This window comes from Pogoniulus pusillus, chromosome 26 (assembly GCF_015220805.1).
Source record: "Pogoniulus pusillus isolate bPogPus1 chromosome 26, bPogPus1.pri, whole genome shotgun sequence".
NCBI lineage: Eukaryota > Metazoa > Chordata > Aves > Piciformes > Lybiidae > Pogoniulus > Pogoniulus pusillus.
Genome location: NC_087289.1, coordinates 14,202,191 through 14,226,064, shown reverse-complemented (window position 1 = coordinate 14,226,064; position 23,874 = coordinate 14,202,191). Strand labels below are relative to the sequence as shown.

General features: G+C 41.4%; 1 protein-coding gene across 3 annotated transcripts in view; it reads left to right on the top strand.

Moving 5' to 3' along the window:
* Nucleotides 1-22,311, top strand: part of RASA2 (RAS p21 protein activator 2) — a 60,180-nt gene extending 37,869 nt beyond the window's left edge. For 2 of the 3 annotated variants that reach the window (XM_064165153.1, XM_064165155.1), the window contains exons 12-24: nt 78-192; nt 848-922; nt 1,572-1,695; nt 3,506-3,612; nt 6,513-6,599; nt 6,681-6,758; nt 7,692-7,765; nt 9,643-9,749; nt 12,084-12,166; nt 13,181-13,389; nt 16,017-16,120; nt 17,746-17,935; nt 20,514-22,311. In XM_064165153.1, coding sequence (XP_064021223.1) covers nt 78-192; nt 848-922; nt 1,572-1,695; nt 3,506-3,612; nt 6,513-6,599; nt 6,681-6,758; nt 7,692-7,765; nt 9,643-9,749; nt 12,084-12,166; nt 13,181-13,389; nt 16,017-16,120; nt 17,746-17,935; nt 20,514-20,553 — 1,393 coding nt within the window. In that variant the 3' untranslated portion in view covers nt 20,554-22,311. Of the gene's footprint in view, nt 1-77; nt 193-847; nt 923-1,571; nt 1,696-3,505; nt 3,613-6,512; nt 6,600-6,680; nt 6,759-7,691; nt 7,766-9,642; nt 9,750-12,083; nt 12,167-13,180; nt 13,390-16,016; nt 16,121-17,745; nt 17,936-19,924 lie in introns of all 3 variants that reach the window. The other variant, XM_064165154.1, reaches the window with a different exon arrangement.
* Nucleotides 22,312-23,874: the final 1,563 nt, after the last annotated feature.

The following is a 23,874-nucleotide window of genomic DNA, read 5'->3' as shown; positions in this document are numbered from 1 at the left end:
AGATAAAATATTAATCAGGGTTTGTAACCAGGCTTCTTTTTTTTTCCCCTGTTCAAATAAAATCAATTTTCTTGCAGAGAAGCAAACACAGTCTTCAGAGGCAACTCACTAGCAACTCGATGTGTGGATGAAATGATGAAAATAGTGGGGAAGCACTACCTAAAGGTTACTTTGAAACCTGTTATTGATGAGGTAGGCTGTCCTACTGAACTCTTTCTCAGGACTCTTAAACTACTAGTTCTTCACAGAGAGAGTGATTTGCCATTGGAATGGGCTGCCCAGAGATGTGGTAGAGTTGCCATCCCTGGAGGTGTTCAAGAAAAGACTGAATGAGTCACTTAGTGCCATGGTCTGGTTGACTGAATAGGGCTGGGTGATAGATTGGACTGGATGATCTTGGAGGACTCTTCCAACCTGGTTGGTTCTATGATTCTATACTGGTGTATCCTATCTCTTCAATGGGAATTCTTACAGCTTCTTACATGGTGGTAATCACTCAGGTGGGGGAATTCCAGAGGAAAGTTAAATTGAGTAATACTTGGTTAAGTTTAGTGGGAGGAGCTGCTTTTTACAGTTCATGTTCTAGATGCTTGAAATTATACAGTCAGTAGTAGTTGTTCCAGCCTTTAAAACACTGTTGAATTTACCTCTGAGATGCTTTATGTCATTTATCAATGCAAAAGGCACACACAAAAGGTAGAGTGGTGATTGCTTGCTGTTGTGCCTGAATGGGACCTATTTAAAGTCTTAGCCATAAATACAGGATGTAATCTGGTTTTCAGTAGGTGTTTTTCCATGTTTTCTGTTTGAGAAATTGAACTTCTACTGTTCATTTTGTTTGTTTCAGATATGTGAGTCTCCTAAACCCTGTGAAATAGATCCCATCAAATTAAGAGAAGGGGATAATGTAGAAGTCAATATGGTGAGTTTCTCCGTCTCTTCCTAGTTTTAAGCTTCCTCAAAATCTGAGAGATAAGGCAGCTCTGTGTAATGGAAAATGAGTAACTTACCAGTAGCAGTATAATCCTCTGAGCAAAGGAGAAGTCCAGTGGAAAATGGGATGGGGAGAAGAAACAGCAGAGGATTACAGTCTTGCTTCCCAATTTGTTGGATGTTGTGATTCCTTATGTTGTCTTCTGTACTTAGCATTTAGATGAAGTACCAGATTAGGACTGCTGTAAAACTATCTGCTGAAGTTTTGTTTGCTACTTGCCTATGACTACAGGATAACATTTAAGGCCACAGTTACTGCAATAAAGTAATGTTCACTAAGTATTCATGAGAAGGACTCCTTCCTTGTAATATTTCAAATTAGAAAGGTGGGATTTGACAGTTGTATGTTGCTCAGTGCTGCCTGTGTAATGCAGGTGAACATCACTGAGCTATCTTCTCACACTGATAATTCCATATAAATATTATGAGACTTTTAAGATATGAACTGGACTAAAGTACATCATTGAGCAGTCAGGATGCTGGTGTTTTTTTTTAAGAACTGAACTGTGTTCAGGGAGCAAACAGAGCAATGCAAATGTTTGTGTGGTCTGAAAGAATCCCTGTTTTGCTAATTGCAGGAAAATCTACGCTATTATGTGGACAAAGTGTTCCGTGAAATCGTGCGGTCAAGTATAAGTTGTCCTACCCTAATGTGTGATGTTTTTTATTCTTTGAGACATCTGGCTGCCAAAAGATTTCCAAGTAAGTGTCCTCTAAAAACTTTTGAAATGAATTCTCTGAGTAAAATACTTAGTTAAAGGACAGTTGTTACCTGATGGGAATTATTGAAATTCTTGCCTTGTTTGAAGCACTTCTTACCATGACAGTTGGGCATTTGTTTTTCTGTCAGTATTTAAAGTTATAGTAAAGTCTTGTGATCAATCAGCAAGATTTGTCATGGGGGGGGGAGGGGATTTTGTGATACAAAATGTAGGAGGTCAGAAACGCTTCAAGGCAGCAGCAAATGAGAAGTCAGCAACAGAAATGTGCAGTAATAAAAGTGATACAGAAGTGGTTTAGTTGAAAGAAACATGAAATCTGGAAGAGCAGATCTGTTAGTGCTTCTAAAGAGGCAAGGCATTGCCTTATTTTCAAGTCAGATGTTTACATTTTAACTACTTGAGCTGCAGCTGTGTTGACTGTGACTACAGCACATAACTTACATGAAGTTAGCTTTACTAATACCAAGTAGTTTTCAGGAAGGTGGATAATGTAAAGTATTTGATGTGCTTTTAATGTGACCACTATAAGCACAACTTTACTCTCTCAGAATGGTTTTAATATGGGAATAATGTGGCTCTGAAATATTATTGCACTTCAATTAAAATATGAAATGCTATATAATCTACAAATGAAGAGTATTCTTGTAATCTAGAGCCCTTAGCTGTGTCGTGTTTGTCACCAGAGCTGACACTATAAATTCAGCTAGTTAAGACTGTCCTTTCTTACCTGTGTCATGTTTGTCACCAGAGCTGACACTGTAAATTCAGCTAGTTAAGAGTGTCCTTTCTTACCTGTGTCATGTTTGTCACCAGAGCTGACACTGTAAATTCAGCTAGTTAGTGTCCTTTCTTACCTGTGTCATGTTTGTCACCAGAGCTGACACTGTAAATTCAGCTAGTTAAGAGTGTCCTTTCTTACCTGTGTCATGTTTGTCACCAGAGCTGACACTGTAAATTCAGCTAGTTAAGAGTGTCCTTTCTTACCTGTGTCATGTTTGTCACCAGAGCTGACACCGTAAATTCAGCTAGTTAAGACTGTCCTTTCTTACCTGTGTCATGTTTGTCACCAGAGCTGACACTGTAAATTCAGCTAGTTAAGACTGTCCTTTCTTACCTGTGTCATGATTGTCACCAGAACTGACACTAAATTCAGCTAGTTAAGACTGTCCTTTCTTACCTGTGTCATGATTGTCACCAGAACTGACACTGTAAATTCAGCTAGTTAAGACTGTCCTTTCAGTGTGATCCTTTATATTTTCCAGTATAAATCTGTAAGTATATCCACCATGAGTGTGAGAAATCCTCATTTACAGCATCAAAATTAAATAATACCATTGGATTTATGATGCAGCTCTGGACTGGAATTGTTCCTAAGTGTTGACTGCATTCATTGTGCAGCCTGAATGTATTTGAGTCACTTAATGATGAGCCCTGCTGTTTAAAGGCAGCTACCAGAGTGTTTTCTCTTTTGATGCAACATGCATAAAGTTGTAACTAATCAACACTCTGTATGCGAACACTTCTAGTAATCATTCCTAATAATGTAGCTGATGAGCCAGTTTTATAGGAACAGAACTTCCCAGAGAAATAAACTCTCCATTTTAAGTAGAACACTTCTTGCCATTATCATCTTTCTCATTTCATGCACTTCATTGATTTTACTTTTTCCTTCTGTTCTAAAATAGAAATGTCTGCTCTGATGTTACCTGCTTAAAGATTCTTATGTTAACTGTCTTCGTTATTTCCTCTTCAGTGTAGTGCATGTTACATGTCATGGTTTTTCTCTGCAGATGACCCACATGTACAGTATTCTGCAGTGAGCAGCTTTGTGTTTCTTCGTTTCTTTGCTGTAGCCGTAGTCTCACCTCATACTTTTCATTTACGACCTCACCATCCAGTAAGTTTTGTGAAGCTTTGTTCTGGTTTATTCATAACTGTCAAATCTGTTTTTCTGGGAAGGTATTACATTACCTTCAGTGGGTCTGTGGCTGGGAAATAAGTTACTAACTGTCTCTAGGTTAAGTTCCAGTTTTACTGAGTTTATAATTTTCTAAATCACCAAAGAATCCAAAATGCTTACAGTTGTGGCCAGTAGGACAAGGGAGGTTATTCTGCCCCTGTGCTCAACACTGCTCAGGCCACACCTTGAGTACTGTGTCCAATTCTGGGCCCCTCAATTCAAGAGAGATGTTGAGATGCTGGAAGGTGTCCAGAGAAGGGCAATAAAAAGCTGGTGAGGGGCCTGGAACACAAACCCTGTGAGGAGAGGCTGAGAGAGCTGGGGGTGTGCAGCCTGCAGAAGAGGAGGCTCAGGGCAGACCTCATTGCTGTCTACAACTACCTTAAGGGAGGTTGTAGCTAGATGGGGTTGGTCTCTTCTGCCAGGCAACCTGCAATAGAACACGGGGACACAGCCTCAAGTTGTGCTGAGGGAAGTCTAGGCTGGATGTTAGGAGGAAGTTGTTGGCAGAGAGAGTGATTGGCATTGGAATGGGCTGCCCAGGGAGGTGGTGGAGTTGCTGTCCCTGGAGGTGTTGAAGCAAAGCCTGGATGAGGCACTTAGTGCCATGGTCTAGATGACTGGATAGGACTGGATGCTAGGTTGGCCTGGATGATCTTGGAGATCTCTTCCAACCTGGTTGATTCTGTGATTCTAGGAGGAATAATTAATGCAAGATTCTATTTGCCAAAATTAATACTGTTTAATAATTTTGATATTAAGGAGTCTCACCCCTCCCACACACACTAATTTAATAGTAATTGGTTCTTCACCCGGTCATGGAAACGTTATACAAATGGTAACATAGGATCTAGAGTGTTTAAGAAATAGCTAGCAATAATATTAATTGAACTAGAAGAGGTTCTTGTGGTCAGCACACTGCTTGTGGTTAATTACACCCCTTGTCCACTAGAGAGACTCACGGAGCTCCTCTCTCCTTATGGCAGAAGGCAGTTTGTCCATCCAGGGGATTACTTAAAGTACCTACAAATTAAAAACCTATTCTGCAGTAGCTGTGCTGATTGATTTTTCTTCCCCTGATCCTGTCCCAACACATAAGGCCAGACATGCAGAGATGTGGTGCTAAGGGACGTGGTTTAGCGCCAGACTTGGTAGTTAGATAGTGGTTGGACTTTAATGATCTTAAAAGTCTTCTCTGGCCAAAATAATTCTGTGATTCTGTGATTTGCTCACAAATATTAGTCTCCTGACTCACGGGACTAGCGACAGCTTCAGGCAGTACCCAAAACACTTGCAAGGAGTTCTGTTGTTGTCTTGTTAGCTGCTGAGGAGTCTCATTCTCCCTAGGCTTCACGGGGTGCTGGGGAAAAGATGGCAGATGATCACTGACCTTACTCTGATTTCTCTGGATGATCAGTGTGTCCCTTCCAGAGTGCCTCATCTTGGCAGGTGTAGGCAGGACGGCTTGTGATGTGTGGTTTTGGCACAGATGTCACTCTGGCTATGCAGGCATATCACATGGGGGCAATTTATGCCCTTTCCTGGTAAATGAATCAGTCTCCAGGCAAACTAGCCCAAAGCATCACTGTTTTTTCCTTTGTGACTGAGCTCGTTTATATCTTAGCATAGCATGGCAAGATACAACAAGGCAGTGAGGCAGAATACTGCCAGGAGCAGAGAGCAATGGCAGCAGGCAGCAGCATCAAGCAAGCACAAATATAACAGCAGACCACATTGTTACCTGCTCATCTCTTTTTATCAATACAGCCCAAGGTTAATGGGCCTTTGGACACAAAATAGCCAATCAGAGTGGCAGTTGACCATATTAGGTGAAGCCATAGGCTTGCATTACACAAATTTGGGAAAACATGGGCCCTGCACAAGCCAAGTGTGTGTACATTATTGACCAGAGGCTATAAACAGAAGCAAAACAAGTCTGGGCAAGCCAGGGTCCTTAGACTCAATGGCTCCAGGTTCTTTGTCCTCCTTCCTGTGCTTGTTTCTCCCCAAAACAGAGAGAGGGAGAGCAGAAGAACATGTTCTGGCTTGGCCTGTCATGTACCACAACACAAAAGTTTGAAGTCCAGTTGTTATTATGAAAACTCCTATTATTTGTCCATCAGCAGTTCATTTTATTTAACATTAAGTTTTGAAGAGTTCAGAAGCATTAAATGTGTAGTAACCATTACAGGGCTTGAGGGATTTAAAATGTTGCAGATTAAAGTATATTTCCCAAGTTCTAATACTGAATTCCAGCAGTAGTGAATAAAATATTCAACAACATGCAGTAGCTTGATTTTCAAAGAACAGGTGCTAACAGAACACTATACTGCATGTAGAATCATAGAATCAACCAGGTTGGAAGAGACCTCCAAGCTCATCCAGTCCAACCTAGCACCCAGCCCTAGCCAGTCAACTAGACCATGGCACTGAGTGCCTCATCCAGGCTTTGCTTCAACACCTCCAGGGATGGTGACTCCACCACCTCCCTGGGCAGCCCATTCCAATGCCCATCACTCTCTCTGCCAACAACTTCCTCCTAACATCCAGCCTAGACCTCCCCTGGCACAACTTGAGACTGTGTCCCCTTGTTCTGTTGGTGGTTGCCTGGGAGAAGAGACCAACCCCACCTGGCTACAGCCTCCCTTAAGGTAGTTGGAGACAGCAATGAGGTCACCCCTGAGCCTCCTCTTCTTTGTGTGAAGAAAAGGACTTAAAGATGTGTCAGATTTACTACATCATGTAATCTAATAACTTTGACACTTACATTTTAAAATCAAAATTTAACCTAGAACTGTGACAGAATATAACTCCTGAATGTTGTTTCTTTATTTCAGGATGCACAGACTTCTAGAACATTAACTCTTATATCAAAAGCCATCCAGACTTTGGGGAGTTGGGGAAGTTTGACCAAAAGCAAACTTGTAAGGATACTAAAATTCTTTCTTACTTCATAGACAGCATTCTTTGAAAGTATATTTATGTCACTGTGCTTCTTCTTTCAGTCGAGTTTCAAGGAGACATTTATGTGTGAGTTCTTCAAAACATTTCAAGAGGAAAAATTCACTGAATCTGTTAAAAAGGTACCTTTCAGTTAGCTTTGTCTTCTTAATGGTTGATGTATATATGATCAGTCTTAAAAGGTTCTTATAGATAAGTTTCCTGAGAGATGAAAAACAAGAAATACACAAGAATTATACATAGTAGACTTAGGTTTGGGGAGGTGAGGACCAAAATAAAAACACACCCACGACGTTTTTGAAACAGATTTTATTATATCTGCTCTTCAAGGAACTAATTAAAGAAATCTTGTCTGGCTTATGGGTATAAGTTGGTCCAAGTTCCTGTGATGTATTTTCATTTCATAAAGTAATGGTTCTGTCCCAGGAGAAAACTGTAGATGGATGTGATGGTTTGGGTGTTCCCCATCCCCCCCACACACTTTGGAAATCACTCAGACTAGACTCAGCAGCTCTGGAAATTGAATGAAGCTTTATATTTACAGCTTAGCACAATATACAAGCAGGTATTCACAGTATCAACAGTTATAGACAGAAATAGACAAGTTTAATGGTAATACAGAAACACAACAGCCCTCCCAGAAACCTGAGTCCCCAGGAGGGGCTCTTAACTACCTGTCCACCTTTCCTCCCACCCCTCAACCTTACCCAAGATCTTGCCTTATTCTGAAGATAGTATGGAGGGTCGGCCAGGGGGGGTTAGGAAGCAGGTGAATTAATCACACAGACAGCAGGTTAGGTTAGAGAGAGAGAGAGAAGTTCAGCCCAAAGCCCAGACAGCAACTCTGTTGTCTATGTTCTTGTTCTTACACATCTCAGCAAGTCTGTGAGTGCAGTAGACATCACCATTGTTTTCTTTTTCCCAGCCTGTAATCTAACTCTTCTCATCAAAACATTCTAGCTAGCTTCAAACTAGCACAATGTATATTTTCAAATTGGCTTTTGATTGCTCTATGTTTTTGAATAGAATATATTCCCTGTGTATTTGTCCTTAAGTTTCTAGATGATGTTTCCTCTACTGAAAGTAAAGAGCCCAGTGGTCTGAGTGAACCAGTACATCTAAAAGAAGGGTAAATATATCTTGAATCTAAATTGTGCAAAACAGAATTGAAATGACTGTTTTCTTTGCTAATGGCAGCATCAGATGCTCACTGAAGTGTTTTGTATGCTATAGAAATTACTGCAATTGTGATTATTTCTTAGTTTGCAGAACTAGTTTAAGATAGCAGCTGTAATCTTTCATAACTTTTTTAATACCTCAGAAAAAAATAATTCAAAGCAGCTTAAAACCTCTTAAAGTCTGGCTGCATTTCTGTGACAATTCAGTGTGTGTTCTATGATGACTTATTCAGGGTTGTGAAAGTGTATTTCAAAAGAACATACTAACTTGGGTGTGCACAGGTGGCCAAGAGAGCCAATGGCATTCTGGCCTGCATCAGGAAGAGTGTGGCCAGTAGGACAAGGGAGGTTATTCTGCCCCTGTACTCAGCACTGGTCAGGCCACACCTTGAGTGCTGTGTCCAGTTCTGGGCTCCTGAATTCAAGAGAGATATTGAGGTGCTGGGATGTGTCCAGGGAAGGGCAACAAAGCTGGTGAGGGGCCTGGAGCACAGCCCTGTGAGGAGAGGCTGAGGGAGCTGGGGGTGTGCAGCCTGGAGAAGAGGAGGCTCAGAGGTGACCTCATTACTGTCTACAACTACCTGAAGGGAGGCTGTAGCTAGTTGGGGTTGGTCTCTTGTCCCAGGCAACCAGCAACAGAGGGGACACAGTCTCCAGTTGTGCTTGGGAGGTCTAGGCTGGATGTTAGGAGGAAGTTGTTGCCAGAGAGAGTGTGCCCAGGGAGGTGGTGGAGTCACTGTCCCTGGAGGTGTTCAAGAAGAGACTGGATGAGGCACTTAGTGCCATGGTCCAGTTGGTTGGCTAGGGTTGGGTGCTAGGTTGGCCTGAATGATCTTGGAGGTCTCTTCCAACCTGGTTGATTCTATGAGCTTCATTTAAAATTGCTTTACATGCTGTTTAAGGCCAGCAAGCTACATCTTTTGCCTTTAAAGTAGGAGAAAAAATACCGTGCAATTGGAATACGTAACAGTAAATGATAAAATGCCTTTGTAAAAGTTGAGGTGTAAATAACTCTTTGTTAGGAATGAACATTTTATAAAGTTGATCAAGAATAGCTGATGAATTCAAACAGTCATGGGGGGAAAAACATAGTTATCTACGGAGGAGGTTCATAGCAAGTAAAGATTGTTCCAAATTACAAGCAAGAAAGAAATGTGTCACTTACTAAAAATACTAAATAGAAATGGGGGAGACAATCATAGTGGATCAACCACTTCAATTTAGCAATTTGGAAGCTACTCTATGTCATAAACTGATGGCTGTTGCTAAAAGGAAAACGATTGCCACTGAGTGCATTTAAAGTGTACTGGATACAACCTCTATCTGCCCCTGCCACCGAATTGTGTTCTGTGTGATTGCAGTCATGCTCAGTTTCTGATGCAGATACAGTAGGTACATTCACATGTAGAAAGGTGTAGGAAAGAGAGAATCTTGCAGTTGGGTACATCTAACTCCACTAGAGAAAATCTAGTGATCTGCATAAGTGCATACCCACTCCACATTTACTGGTACAAACAAGGCTCTGGATTGCACATCTTTTAAACTCCCTTCCTGTTTATGGAACTCTGTCCATGGCCATCATATAGGGAGGTAATTCTGAGGATATATTTTGAACTATTTGAATTCTCCTTTTAATCTGGAATGAACAACCTGACGCTGTTGGAGATGTCCCTGCTGACTGTAGAGGGTCAGACAAGATAACATCCAAGGGTCTCTTCCGAGCTGCTGCATTCTGTGATTATGAACAATATTTTGTTACCTCAGGAAATAGCTTTGGAAACTCTTCAGAAAACTCATGCTTGCAATTCATCTCATTCTGTCTTTACAGGGAAATGTACAAAAGAGCTCAGGGAAGGACTCGCATTGGTAAAAAGAATTTCAAGAAACGGTGGTTCTGTCTAACGAGCAGAGAATTAACCTACCATAAGCAGCAAGGTAGATTGTTTACTTGGCAATTGCTTTTATATTCTCAGTGTTTTCTAAGCCTTTGAGTTCATTTGTGCTTTTTAAAATGTCCTCTTAGAGTACCTACGATACACAGCACTAGGGCAGTGTGCATCACAGGCTCACAGGATGTTAGGGGATGGAAGGGACCCAAGGAGGTCATCGAGTCCAACTCCCCTGCCAGAGGAGGCCAGTACTATCTATCACAGAGGAACACATCCAGGCAGGCCTTGAAAGTCTCCAGAGAAGGAGACTCCACAACCTTCCTGGGGAGCCTGTGCCAGTGCTCTGTAAGCCTTACAGTAAAGAAGTTCCCCCTTGTGTTGAGGCAGAACCTCTTGCTGCAACTTAGGCCCGTTGCTTCTTGTCCTGTCACAGGGAACAAGTGAGCAGAGCCTGTCCCCCCCATGCTCCTAGCCAGCCCTCAGATACTTATAAACATTTATCAAATCCCCTCTAAGTCTTCTCTTCTCCAGACTAAACAGCCCCAGGTCCCTCAGCCTCTCTTCATAAGCCATGCCCTCCAGTCCCCTAATCATCCTTGTAGCCCTCTGCTGGACCCTCTCCAGCAGATCCCTGTCCCTCTTAAACTGGAGACCCCAAAACTGAACACAGTATTCAAGATGAGGTCTAACCAGGGCAGAGTAGAGGTGGAGGAGAACCTCCCTTGATCTGCTGGACACACTCTTCCTAATACACCCCAGGATCTCATTTGCTTTCTTGGCCACAAGGGCACATTGCTGTGCCCTGGGTAACTTGTTCTCCACCAGCACCCTCAGGTCCCTCTCCACAGGGCTGCTTTCCAGCAGATCACCTCCCAGCCTGTACTGATGGAGTTTGTTAGTCCTCCCTAGATGCAGAACTCTGCACTTTTCCCAGTACTCGGCATCAGGGAGGTCACGCCACACATGCTGGGTTCATTTTTGGGGCTCTCACTACAAGAAGGACACTGAGGTGCTGAAACAGGTCCAGAGAAGGGCAACAAAGCTGGTTGTGATGGTTTGGGTGTTAACTCACCCCACGACTCTTACTCCCAGGCAACTAGCAATAGAACAAGAGGACACAGTCTCAAGTTGTGCCAGGGGAGGTCTAGGCTGGATGTTAGGAGGAAGTTCTTACCAGAGAGAGTGATTGGCATTGGAATGGGCTGCCCAGGGAGGTGGTGGAGTTGCTGTCCCTGGAGGTGTTGAAGCAAAGCCTGGATGAGGCACTTAGTGCCATGGTCTAGTTGACTGGCTAGGGCTGGGTGCTAGGTTGGACTGGATGGTCTTGGAGGTGTCTTCCAACCTGATTGATTCTATGATTGAAATCACCCAGGCTAGACTCAGCTGGCTGGAAATTAAGCAGATATTTACAACATACAAGTCAAAAAGGTAATACAGAAACACAACAGCCCTCCCAGAAACTAGAGTCCCCAGGAGGGGCTCCCAACCACACTTCCATCTTCTTTCCACCCCTCTACCTTACCCCAGATTTTGCCTTAGGTTCAAGATGAGTTTGGAGGATTGGCCACGGGGGTTAGGAAGCAGAAGGATTAGTTACACAGCAGGTTAGGGAGAAAAGTGCAGGCAGCCAGAGACACACTGCAACTCTGTAATCTATGCTTGTGTTCTTGTTTCTTATACATCTCAGCAACCCTATGAGTGCAGTAGACATCACCATTGTTTCCTTTTCACAATCTATAATCTAATTCTTCTCACCAAAATATTCCAGCTAGGCTCAAACTAGAACAGTGGTGAAGGGTCTGGAGAGCAGATCTTATGAGGAGTGGCTGAGGGAACTGGGGTTGTGTAGTCTGGAGAAGAGGAGGCCGAGAGGAGACTTCGTTAATCCCTACAACTCCCTGAAAGGAGGCTGGAGTGAGGTGGGGGGTCAGACTCTTCTCTCAAGTAACTCTTGATAGATGAGAAGAAATGGCCTGAAGTTGTGCCAGGGGAAGTTTAGGTTGTATTTTAGGAAGAATTTGTTTCCTGAAAGAGTGGTCAAGCATTGGAGCAGGCTGCCCAGGGAGATGGTGCAGTCACTATCCCTGGAAGTATTAAAAAACGTGTGGACATGACACTTGAGATGTGGTTTAGTGGATGTGGTGGTGTAAGATTTGATGTTCTTAGAGGTCTTTTCCGACCTTAATGATTCTGTGTGCTTTAATTACCTTTGCTCTGGTTACCAAATGCTTCTGCCTATGATTCATGTATGTTTTTCTTGATAATAAAAATGCACATTTTGAGGAGTTAACCTACAGTACAGTGTCAATGCATGTAGGTGATAAACCAGGATGTTTTTAGTTGCTTTGGTCATCTCTTTACAATGCATTTTTTTTTACAGATAAAGAACCCATTTTCACTATACCAATCAAAAATATCCTTGCAGTGGAAAAACTTGATGAGAGCTCTTTCAATAAGAAAAATGTGAGTTTGATATGTAATTTTTGATGTATTCTTTAACTGAAAGTTTACAGTTAGCTTACAGAGTTACTAAAACCATGTTATAAAACTCTGCAGGAAAAAAAGTCATTTTCGTATTGGGGATAAAAAGCTTATTTCCAAGTATTTTGAATATGGAACTTAACATTGAGATACAGATCTCTGCACCAACTTCTTTGCCATTGGAACGGGCTGTCCAGGGAGGTGGTGGAGTCACTGTCCCTGGGGGTGTTCAAGAAAAGCCTGGCTGAGGCACTTAGTGCCATGGTCTGGTTGACTGGATAGGGCTGGATGCTAGGTTGGACTGGATGATCTTGGAAGTCTCTTCCAACCTGGTTGATTCTGTGATTCTCTCTCTTTTTAAGACTTCTGCTCCCTTTCCAAATTTCTGGAATGGAGGTTAAAACCACAATGACCTTATTATGTGAGGCATTAGTAATGTGTGTTACATTCTACTGGAAAGGTTATGTTACCAAACTTAGATTTATTCCTGTTGATGAGAACTTCATACACCACTGCCATCAGCTGTGCTCAGAGCCTAATTCTAGACCTGCAGCACATCAGTATTTCTGTTGTTACATCAACCCAAAATTCTGAGGCAGTGATAAAAGTACAGGTACTTTGGCTAAAGGAGTGACTTCTGGGAATCTCCTGTTAGTCAGCATGTGAAGCAGGAACTCTTGAGGTTAACATTGAAAGATAGGTGGATGAAGAGGTCAGAAAATGCATATTTTCATTCTTTAAGGATTCTTTATTGGATGAGGAAATAGTGTAGGCAGAACACAGGATGCTGTTCTGTTTGTTTTTTTCCACTCCTAGTAAGGGCTGCATAATAAAATGAAAGCAGCAAAAAGTCTTCTTTTCTCCCTTATCTCACTTTCTGCTTGCTTTGATCTTGCTGAATTGCCTGTGCTTTAAAATACCTTTTGGCACATTCAGAGTTGCTCGATAACTGGATTCTTTTTTACTTAGCAGACTAATACAGTGTTCCTTCTACAGATGTTTCAAGTACTCCATGGAGAAAAGCCTCTCTATATCCAAGCCAATAACTGTGTAGAAGCTAGTGAGTGGATAGAAGTTCTTTGCCGGGTGACGAGATGCAACCAGAAGAGACTTAGCTTCTACCACCCTTCTGCTTTCCTGAATGGGAACTGGCTTTGCTGCAAGGCTACGATAGAGAACACAGTGGGCTGCGCCCGTTGCACTGCGTAAGTGGCTCCTCAGGTGAAAGTACATTGTGTTTTGTAGGGCCACTCACCTAACAGTTGCTAGACAAAGGCTTTCCCTGTCTGCTTTGCTAAGTTAGGCTATTGAAAACCTGCCTTACTAATGAGGCCTGAAGTAATGGGTTATACTGAATCTAAGAGGTGGATGTGTGCCAGCCTCATTAAGTTCAACAAGGCCAATACCAAGCACAAATATAGACTGGCAGGGGAGTGGCTTGAGAGAGGTCTTGAGGAGAAAGACTTGGGTGTGTCAGTCGCTGAAACAGCCTGCAGCATGCACTGCCAGCCCAGAAGGCACCCATGTGCTGGGCTGCATCAAAAGTGGTGTGACCAGAAGGATAAAGGAGGTGATTCTCCCCTCTACTCCACTCTCATAAGACCCCACCTATAGTATTGCATCCAGATGTGGTGCTCCCAGCACAAGAAGGACATCAGACTGCTGGGAAGGGTCCAGAGGAGGGCCGTGAAAGTGAGCAGAGGACCTGGTGCACCTCCCATATGGGGACAGCCTGCAAAAGTTGGGCTGTTCAACCTTGGGAAAAGAAGGCTCCAGAGAGACTTTATAGTGGCCTTCTAGTACCTGAAGAGGGCCTACAGGAAAGCTGGGGAGGGATGTTTTACAAGGGCCTTGTGATAGGGTGAGGGGCCGTGCCTTTAAGGTTGAGCAGGGGAGATTTAGACTGGATGTTGGAAAGAAATTCTGTCCAGTGAAGGTGGTGAGATACCGGAACAGATAGCTCAGAGATGTTATGGATACCCCCTTCCTGAAGATGTTCAAGGCCAGGTTGGATGAGGCCTTGAGCAACCTGGTTTAGTGGAAGATGTCCCTATCAATGTGAGGAAGGTTGGAACTAGATGATCTTTAAGATGCCTTCCAGCCCACACAATGTCAGCCACCATATGAAGTGAAGATAACCAATTCAGCATTTAAATTTGAATTACTGAATGGTTAATTTCTTTGAATAACAGATTTAATAGCTTGTTTGTTCAGATGCCAAGCTCAGTACAGAAATATGAGATGTCAAGGTCATCTCTCTGTAATTACTGAAATAACTTGCTGTAGAAGATTTCCACCTGAAAGTCTCTGTCTCTCCCTAATGTCATTGCCATATTTTGTACAGTCACTCTTTTATTTTAACCTCACATATTTTAAAACACAGCTTCTATTTTAAAATGAGCTAAATAATCTTGGGATCAAGATTCTGAAGAATCATTTGGAGTTTGGAGATATGTCAGGAATATTAATAAGTAATACTGAGTAGTATCTTCTAATGCATTAACCATCCTTGGAGATGTGGACGTGGCGCTTCAGGACATAGTTTAATGGTTATGGTGGTTTTAGTTTAGACCTCTTAGAGGTCTTTTCCAACCAAAACAATCTTAACCAACCAAAACAATTACATGATTCTATGATTAGTGCCTTTAAGCTGTTGATTTCTGAGCTGAAACAAATGTATTTTTAAAACCAATTAGAGCACTCCTTGGCTGAGTAGGTTGCATAAATTACAGACTAAAGCACTCAGTCCCCTGAAGTTCAGTAAAAGTCTCACAGGATAACTTTCTGAAGAAATATGGAATACTTTGTCAGTGTTACTCATTTCATCCTTGTATTAGATTTCTCAACAGTTGAGAAGATTCTCATTACTGAATAAACTTCAGGTTGGGTTTTTTTTTCTTTCTATTTTTTTAGTAGTTCTTGTTTAGGAATATAACTTGTCCTTCTCTTCTGGTTCTCTTTTGAGTATTGCAGATTCTAACAGGATGTTTTAACTCTTATTTAATAACAGCATCACTTTGTGGGGGGTGTTCTGAATTTTTTTTTCTCTTGACTTAATAGTAAGTTCTAGTGGAAGAAGCAATGTCTAACATTGCTGGGTTTGTTGCCCTCCAAACTGTCTATGCTCGTTTCTGTAGAAAATGCAATGACTGCTAAATTTTGTGTAGCAATTGCTGTGAGCAGCAGACATAGTAAAAGGTTGAGTATATCAAAGCAGGATCAGTTCTTACTTGCTTTAAAAATGTGATGGTTTGGGTGTTACTCACCCCCCCCACTCTTGTGCAAATCACCCAGACTAGATTTAGCTGATCTGGAAATTAAAGAGTGAAGCTTTATATTTACAGCTTAGCACAATATAAAAGCAGATATTTACAATATTTGTAGTTATATACAGAAATACACAAGTTAAAAAGGTAATACAGAAATACAACAGCCCTTCCAGAAATCAAAGTCCCCAGGAGGGGCTTCCAACCACTCTTACACCTCCTTTCCACCCCTCTACCTTATCCCAGACTTTGCCTTACATTCAGGGTGAGTTTGGAGAATTGGCCAGGGGGGTTAGAAAGCAGAAGGATTAGTTACACAGATGGCAGGTTAGAGAGAGAGAAAGGAGGCAGCCAAAGCCAAAGAACAACTCTGTTATTTATGTTTGTGTTCTTGTTTTTATCCATCTCAGCAAGCCTGGGAGTGAAGTAGCCATCACCATTGTTTCCTTTTCACAGCCTATCATCTAATTGCTCTCACTAAAATATCCCAGCTAGGCTCAAACTAGTACACAAGTCTTTCAAGAATTACTTACATTGACTACCTGTGTCTTTTTTTCATGTCTTAGAGATGTTCCTGCTGATACTCAAATTGAGATTGATGGAGACAGAGAGACAGAAAGAATTTATTCACTTTTCACTATCAACATGTCTAAACTACAAAAGTTGGAAGGTACTCGTATAATAATTCAAAGCACTGATATTATTCAGCTCTAATTCTCTAGGCCCATAACATCCACTTGATGTCTTAACAATTTACTTGAAAATAAGTAGAGACAGATTATGTTTCATAGTCTTCTTAGTGCTCTGTTATAAGACATTTTTCAGTTATTTCATCAGACATGCTTATTGTTACAATGGAATTTCCATGAATAGCTTTAAGCAGACAAACTGCAACTATAGCTAGTTGCTCTTCTGTCTTTGCTCTCATTGTGCTTACTGTGGAGTGAACACTGTTGAATGTGGTTGAGTTGCAAGAAAACATTGTTCTGCTGTTGATGTGAACAGGAGAGAGCTAGGTGCTCAAAATGCTGAACACAACCAGCTGACAATAAGTCACAGAACCATAAATCTAGTCGGTACAGTCTCCCACTGTTGTCTTAACCCCGTGTGTGAGGTAGAGTGTAATGGTGTGGGAGTTACCTGTCCGTCCACTCCAACTTAAGAAAATCACCCAGACTAGACTCAGACGGCTGGAAGTTGAGGAATGAAGCTGTATTTACAGCTTAGCACAATTTACAAGCATATATGTACACAATATTTACAGTTATATACAAGTTAAAAGTAATACAGAAACACAATACCCCTCCCAGAACAATCAGATTGCCAGAAGGGCTCCCAACCCAAACCTCCTTCCCCCTTCCCTCTTCCCCTCCCTTCAGAAATAACCAGATCAATCTCTGTATATCTCACATGATAAATCTGGAGAGATCTGAGGTGAGATGTCAAAAAATACCCCAAGGAGGTTTGAGGAAAAAGGGTTAGGTCACATTAAAGAGTTAAGGTAGACACAACCACACGGACCCAGACTGCCAGAAAGAAGAACAGAACTGAGAGCTGAGCAGTGTGAGAGAAGTGAGTGTCTTATCTATATTTTGACTAGTTGCATTTCTCAGCAGAAAAATAAGGGATATAGGCTACTGTTGTTTTTTTTTCTTTCTTCTCACAGCTAAGGATTTAATTTCTCTCAGTAAAATAATCCAATAAGCCTCAAACTGTTGGATATAATAATATTAAATGCAGTGATTTTATAGAATTGTCTGACTGTGGTACAGCTATTGGAATATTATACAGTGGAATATAAGCCGTGGACAGGCAAGAGTGCATGAGCTCAGTAAGTGCTGAATAGAGATAAAGTGGAAGGTTGGAATGACCTTAGAGAATGGTGTAACAAAGAGAAAGAAATGTCAGGCTGGAGTCTGTGGTTTTCTCCTATCTCTGCTTAGACACAATATACATGTTGTTGAGAGAATATGAAGAATGTCTACACTAATTAGTGTGTAATCCTAACGTAGTCCTAACGCAAATGTATGTAACCAGTCAGAGCCTAACGTGATTTGTAACCCTGTTCTGTAGCCTTCTGATAGAAAGTGTATAAGCCCATGCTTGGGGTGCAATAATCTGGATTTGGAACTTGCTTATGTTAAGCATAGCCCTGTCTCTTCTTATACCCATGGTATTTGGCCTGTGGCATCAAACCAGCACATAGAGTAGCTTTACCTGCATTAATGCAGCAGTTAGGTCTGGTTTTTTTCATTACCAAATTCTAATTGGGACAATTGTGGTAATTTTTTGTAGAGGCTTGTGGAAGTATAGCAGTCTATCAAGGTCCAAGGAATGAACCAGATGATTATTCTAACTTCACAATCGAAGATTCTGTATCAACTTTCCATACGCTTAAGCAGATCATAGATGTAGTAGAAAAGCTGAATGAGTCACATGAAAAATACCGCAAGAAGAGATCCTCGAGTGCTACATACGGTAGTGAGTAAGTATCTTGCCTAGATTTGGTATCCATAGGTGTGTATTTCAACCCAAAAAAAACTGCACAACAATGCCAGGCTTCTTTAGGTAGAGGTGATTAAGCTAAAGACAGATTTAGACAGCACAAAGATGTGGAGGGCATAAGGTATGTCATTTGTAGTAATGCAGCTTTTTACCGGAGAGGCTGAGGGAGCTGGGGTTGTTTAGCCTGGAGAAGAGGAGGCTCAGGGGGAACCTCATTGCTGTCTGCAACTACCTGAAGGGAGGCTGTAGCCAGGTGGGGGGTGGCCTCTTCTCCCAGGCAACCACCAACAGAACAAGGGGACACAGTGTCAAGTTGTGCCGGGGTAGGTATATGCTGGATGTTAGGAGGAAGTTGTTGGCAGAGAGAGTGATTGGCATTGGAATGGGCTGCCCAGGGAGGTGCTGGAGGCACTGTCCCTTGAGGTCTTCAAGAAAAGCCTGGATGAGGCACTCGGTGCCATGGTCTAGTTGACTGGATAGGGCTGGGTGCTAGGTTGGACTGAATGATCTTGGAGGTCTCTTCCAACCTGGTTGATTCCATGATTCTATAAGATACAGGAAGTTCCTCTGGTATGGGATTCACCTGCATTCCTGGTGAGATTCCCACCTGTGGGTTAATGATTCTGCCATTTCCTTGCTACTTAACATCTAAAGTGCACACACAATACATCTCTAACTGTCTGCCTACTTTTTAATTAGTGTATTTTGTTTTTAGAAAGTTAAGAAACAATTAAAATGAAACATTCTATAAAAAACTGTAAAGATTACACTGCAAAAACCTACGTTTCACACAGTATATTTACAGTTTGCAATTCATTTCCCATGTTCAATGATACCATTTGTGGTGAAGTTAAATAAATGTACTCCTTGGAGTACATTGTTCCTCAAGAGCAAATTCTTTCAGTTCTTTTCAGTCCAGGCTGATACCTGTGGAACATCTCTGGTCAAGTTTTCTGATTCCTTTTTTCATCAATAATGCTTGATCACCAGGAAAAAAAAGGACTGCTCAATGCCTGCTTCAGGTTGCCTGGTGTAGTATGTGACCCTGTTGTGGAGGCAGAGAATTAATGTGGTCGAGTCAGAAATATATGTAAAAATACAATTATTTTGTTTCCCCAAAACCCACCCCCAAAACTATACACAAAAATTAGTTGAGTTTTAATTAGCAGACTCAGTTTGATTGAGAAGATCTTGCAAGGATACCATAGATAAATTTGACTATTTTAGAAGTCAGGAGATGGAAAAGGCTAAGCTACTAAACATAGCATTCCCCACTATTAATCAGGCTGAGCTGGAAGTTTGCTCACAGGTGAGTCAGGCTGGCTGAAAGGGCGCTCCAGATGTTTGTCCTCTCGCTCTCTTTCAAAGACATCTGAGCCTCCTTAAGGCTTACCAAGCCTGCATAAAGAGGGTGCTTATGGTGGGAAGCCCTCCAAAGCAGGGACAGTCCTGTCCCTCAGGAGCTTGTCCTTACAGGGGACTCTCTGCAGGAACTATCCAGGCTGAGGAGAGCTCTAAGGCAGGAACCCCAAGGTGGGAAGCACCCCTATATTTATACCCTTCCTAGACAAAGGGCCGAGTTACCACTGCCTAGGTGCGAGGACCGCAGCCAATCCCCAGCCCGATTCCAGCACAGGCACTGCATGGAAAGGCTCTCTGTTTCCCCCCTTCGTGCCTGCAAGGCAGGGGTGAGGGAAACAGGTTTTTCAAGCCTTTCCTCTCCCATTCAAACCACAGAGGGAGTGGAATTTTGGTGTGTACAGGACTCCAGGACAGACCCCAGTTGTTTAGAAAGAATTGATTTTGGTTTAGAGGTCTTTCCTGAAGGTATATGAGGTTTTCCTTAAATAATATTTCACAGCTAGTGGTAGAAATTGCATAAAAGTTTACTTAATGAATAAAATTGTATGATGAGAATGCAGATGTTAACCTTAAAAGTATTTACATACAATTTGTTTTCTTTCCCTAGAGAAAATCCAATTGTTGGAAAAGCTTCCTAACCAAAAAAAAAACCCCACCCAAACCTGGGGCACACTTGGATGAAAAAAGAAACTGGAAATGTTCTTGAATGTTTTGGGGTTTGGCTTTAGTTGTTGTTCATTTTGTTGGGTTGGGTTTTTTTTTAATCACTATGTGGATTTTTACAAAGTATTTAAGAATGAACATAAATGCTAATGACGTTGACAATCTATTTAATACTTCATGGAAAAAATATCTACTTGGAAGTCTGGTCTTAAAAGTTGTTCTCGTTTTGCTGAGAAGTTTGAAGTTCCAGGTTCTGGAAGTAACAGGTGTGAATAAATCTAAATGTTGCTTTGCCATTGTTGTCTAATTGGAAAGAACTTTGTAAACAAATAAGCTTTTTAATGGAAGAAAATCCACCTGGTGTTTGTTGGTTGGATTGCATCTCTCAGTACATACACTGCAAACTTGCATGAATTTATCAAGAGTGCCTGCTCTGCTGATACGGATCTTGAAACAGAAATCCCAAGATACTATGATGTGGAAAAGATCTGAAGCTTCACACTCGGTTCATTTGACTTTTCTCCTTGTATTAGGTGTTGTCAGGACTTGGGTTATCTACAGCTGAAGTCTTAACAAAATCATGCAGTGTGCTGCAAATAATCTGGACAAGAAGATACCAGTGTTAGTTAATGCTTTTAAAGTACTAAGGAAGAGGAAATCAGGGAATTTATGTTGTACCTCTGTTTACATTTGGGGTGAGTAATATTTGGAGTGAACTTAGACCACTATCTATTTTCTTTAAGATGATTTTTTTTTAAGGTACATAATTCATCTTAATCTAAAAAGAAATGCAGGGTAGCAATATTCTTTTTAAGTTGGCCTACACAGGTTGTGGTTAAGTACTGGTCAATTTGCATCATCCCATGTTTGATTTTTAAGTCCTGTTTTTATATCAAGTAGTAACTAGGTCTAGCTCACCTTTTGACTACGAATCTAATAAATAATCTCTATTATAATCACTCAAAGCACTTTAGATATCTGGACTGTGCCAGATTATTTTTAGATACTTTGTAGTATCTGCTTGTTATGATCAGTTGAATGATCAACATTTGTTTTGTCTTATAAGCAATGCTTCAGTGACTATTTTTATATCTTTAGTTAGTTGGGTTCATATTTGCCACTTAACACAATTTTGAACTGGCAGTCTTGACTTTAAGATTAATTTTTGCTCACTTCATCTGAGAAGTTAGATTTGTGCTGAAAGAAATAATCTGTGTAACCAGGAAGAAGCAAAGGTATTACTGTGGCAACTTTGCTTCATCAGTATTAAATACTTGGAATATTATTTTTTAAGAACCAACACATGGTACTTATTTTTTGGAGCATTTGCTCTGAGGTCTTCTCTTGCTTTCTTATTGGATGGCTTTGGTTTTTTTTACAATCATAATCTGGCCAAATGAATTAGGAATGAAATTTAACAAATGAGAATAGAAATGCACAATGCTTCTTTAAATTACTAAACTTGCTGTTGTAGAGAGGCTTTCTGTAATAGAAGAAAGTTGGCAAGACAAGACTGAAAACTTGTGGAATTGATTAAATATTTGGTTTAGTTCCAGACAAGACTGTTGCAGAATATCCAGGTCTGCAAGCTCACAATCACTGTATCACCTCAGCTGATTCTGCCTTCTCTTTTTCACACATTTGATATTTTCTAAGGGGTGTTTATTTGCCAACAGTAGAAATTGCAGGAGAGGGGAGGAGGGACTATAGCAACGCCAAGAGGTCTTTTGCCAAGGTGAAGTGGATCTGCATAGTTGCCATTAACAAAGATCTGCCATTAAAAACGAAGCTCAGTGTTGACTGAGTGTCAGAGTTAGGTCTTGCTGTAAATGGATTAACCCCATGGCACAGTGACTGTTCCTTGGAGCCATGTTCTGTTGTTTAGTCAAACCTAAAGTCAAATTTATGGAAAGTTAATTCTATACTCTTGCAATTCTTGGAGTTTTTTTAATGTGCACTTTTTTTCTGCTTTGGTACTGGAATATTTAGGGACAGGGGGATGGGGGGTGGGGAACAAAAGCCATTGAATATTTGTGACCATTAAGATTGATTTTTTTTTTCCTCATTTTATAATGCTTTAAAATGCAGTAGGTGTTCTAGAACTTCATTAGGTACGAGTAGGATGATGAATAATAAAAGTTGCCTTCATTTTGATTAGTCTAGGAAGATGATGTTATCCAACAGTTCTGTTAGGAGTGTAAATTATCATTAGTTTTCATTTGTATTATGATGAGGTATTGTTGAATGTATTTTTATTTAAATTTTATTTTCTTATTGAGACATTAAAATGTTTTGTAACATTGCTTGAGAATAACTCACAAATAAATTACAACAAACTTGAGATGTCCTGTATGTTTATTGCAAAGCTTGGCTTTCTAAATGTTGGCATTTATTCTGAAGGCTGAATTAATAGGGGTTTGCATTCAAGAGTATAAAGAGCTAAATGTAGTTGACAGGAAAAAATACAGAAGTAGAGCAACCAGCAGCAGAACAAGGGGGAAAAAAGACTGGAAGAGGCACTTAGTGCCATGGTCTAGTTGACTGGCTAGGGCTGGGTGCTAGGTTGGACTGGATGATCTTGGAGGTCTCTTCCAACATGGTTGATTCTATGATTACGATTCTAAGGCGACACAGTCTCAAGTTGTGCCAGGGGAGGTCTAGGCTGGATGTTAGGAGGAAGTTCTTCACAGAGAGAGTGATTGGCATTGGAATGGGCTGCCCAGGGAGGTGGTGGAGTCTCTGTCCCTGGAGGTGTTGAAGCAAAGCCTGGATGAGGCACTTAGTGCCATGGTCTAATTGATTGAGCAGGGCTGGGTGCTAGGTTGGACTGGATGATCTTGGAGCTTTCTTCCAACCTGTCTGATTCTGTGATTCTAAGCTGAGGGATCCTGTGTGGTCATCAGCAGCATTGTTGCATTCTATCTGAGATGAATGGTTAATCATTTAGCAAAACAGCATACATAGCAGCTGTGGCCATCTGGCACTGGGGAACATTTGTAGTGTCTGGGCTGATGAATCAAAGTGGATCTAGTACAGTGTTAGTAGTGCTGTATGACCTTTCTTTTTGTCTTGTATGACCTTTCTTTTTGTCTTGATTCCCATCATGGGCTGAGTTGAATCTGCTGCTGTTACTCATACCATGCTGCAGTCATGTCAGCTTCAAGAAATGAAGGTGCTGGCTAGACCAAAGTATTATGAGATTTGAAGTTCAGATCATAAAATGAGAGTCTTCCTGTTGCTGCTTCTGGATTCTGGGTTTGGTGGGTTTTGGGGTGTTGGCTTTTCAGCTGGCAATGGGACAAGGGGAGGGATGGGACAGTAGTTTTCTGGCTTGGGCTTTTGTCTCACTTCTGCTTGCTGCTGCTTTGCACTGTGCTTTTCCTGCACAGTTCAAAATGTGTAATTACCTCAGCCTGTGATTATGCTCAGTGTGTCTAGTCTCATCTCACTTGTCTGTCTCAATCCCAAGTTTCCCTCTGTTAATTTTCCCTGCTGTTTGGTTTAACCTGTTTTGTTCTGATTTAGACCATTACACCTCCTGATTTGTTGGTGACATGTCCTGTGTACCAGTACTGGCTGCATCATTTATCAGGCCAATTGTAGAACATTAGAACACCTCAAGGGATGGTGACTTCACCATCTCCTTGGGCAGCCTATTCCAACGCCTGAGCACTCTTTCAGGAGAGAAATATTTCCTAATCTCCAACCTAAATCTCACCTGGCAAAATTTCAGGCCATTTCCTCTTGTTCTATAATCTGATACTAGGGGGAAGAGACCAAGCCTCACCTCACTGCACTCTCGTTTCATGGAGTTGTAGAGAACAATGAGGTCTCTTCTCAGCCCAGTTGCCCCAACTGTTCTTCCTAAGATCTGTTCTCATTTTAAAACTGTTG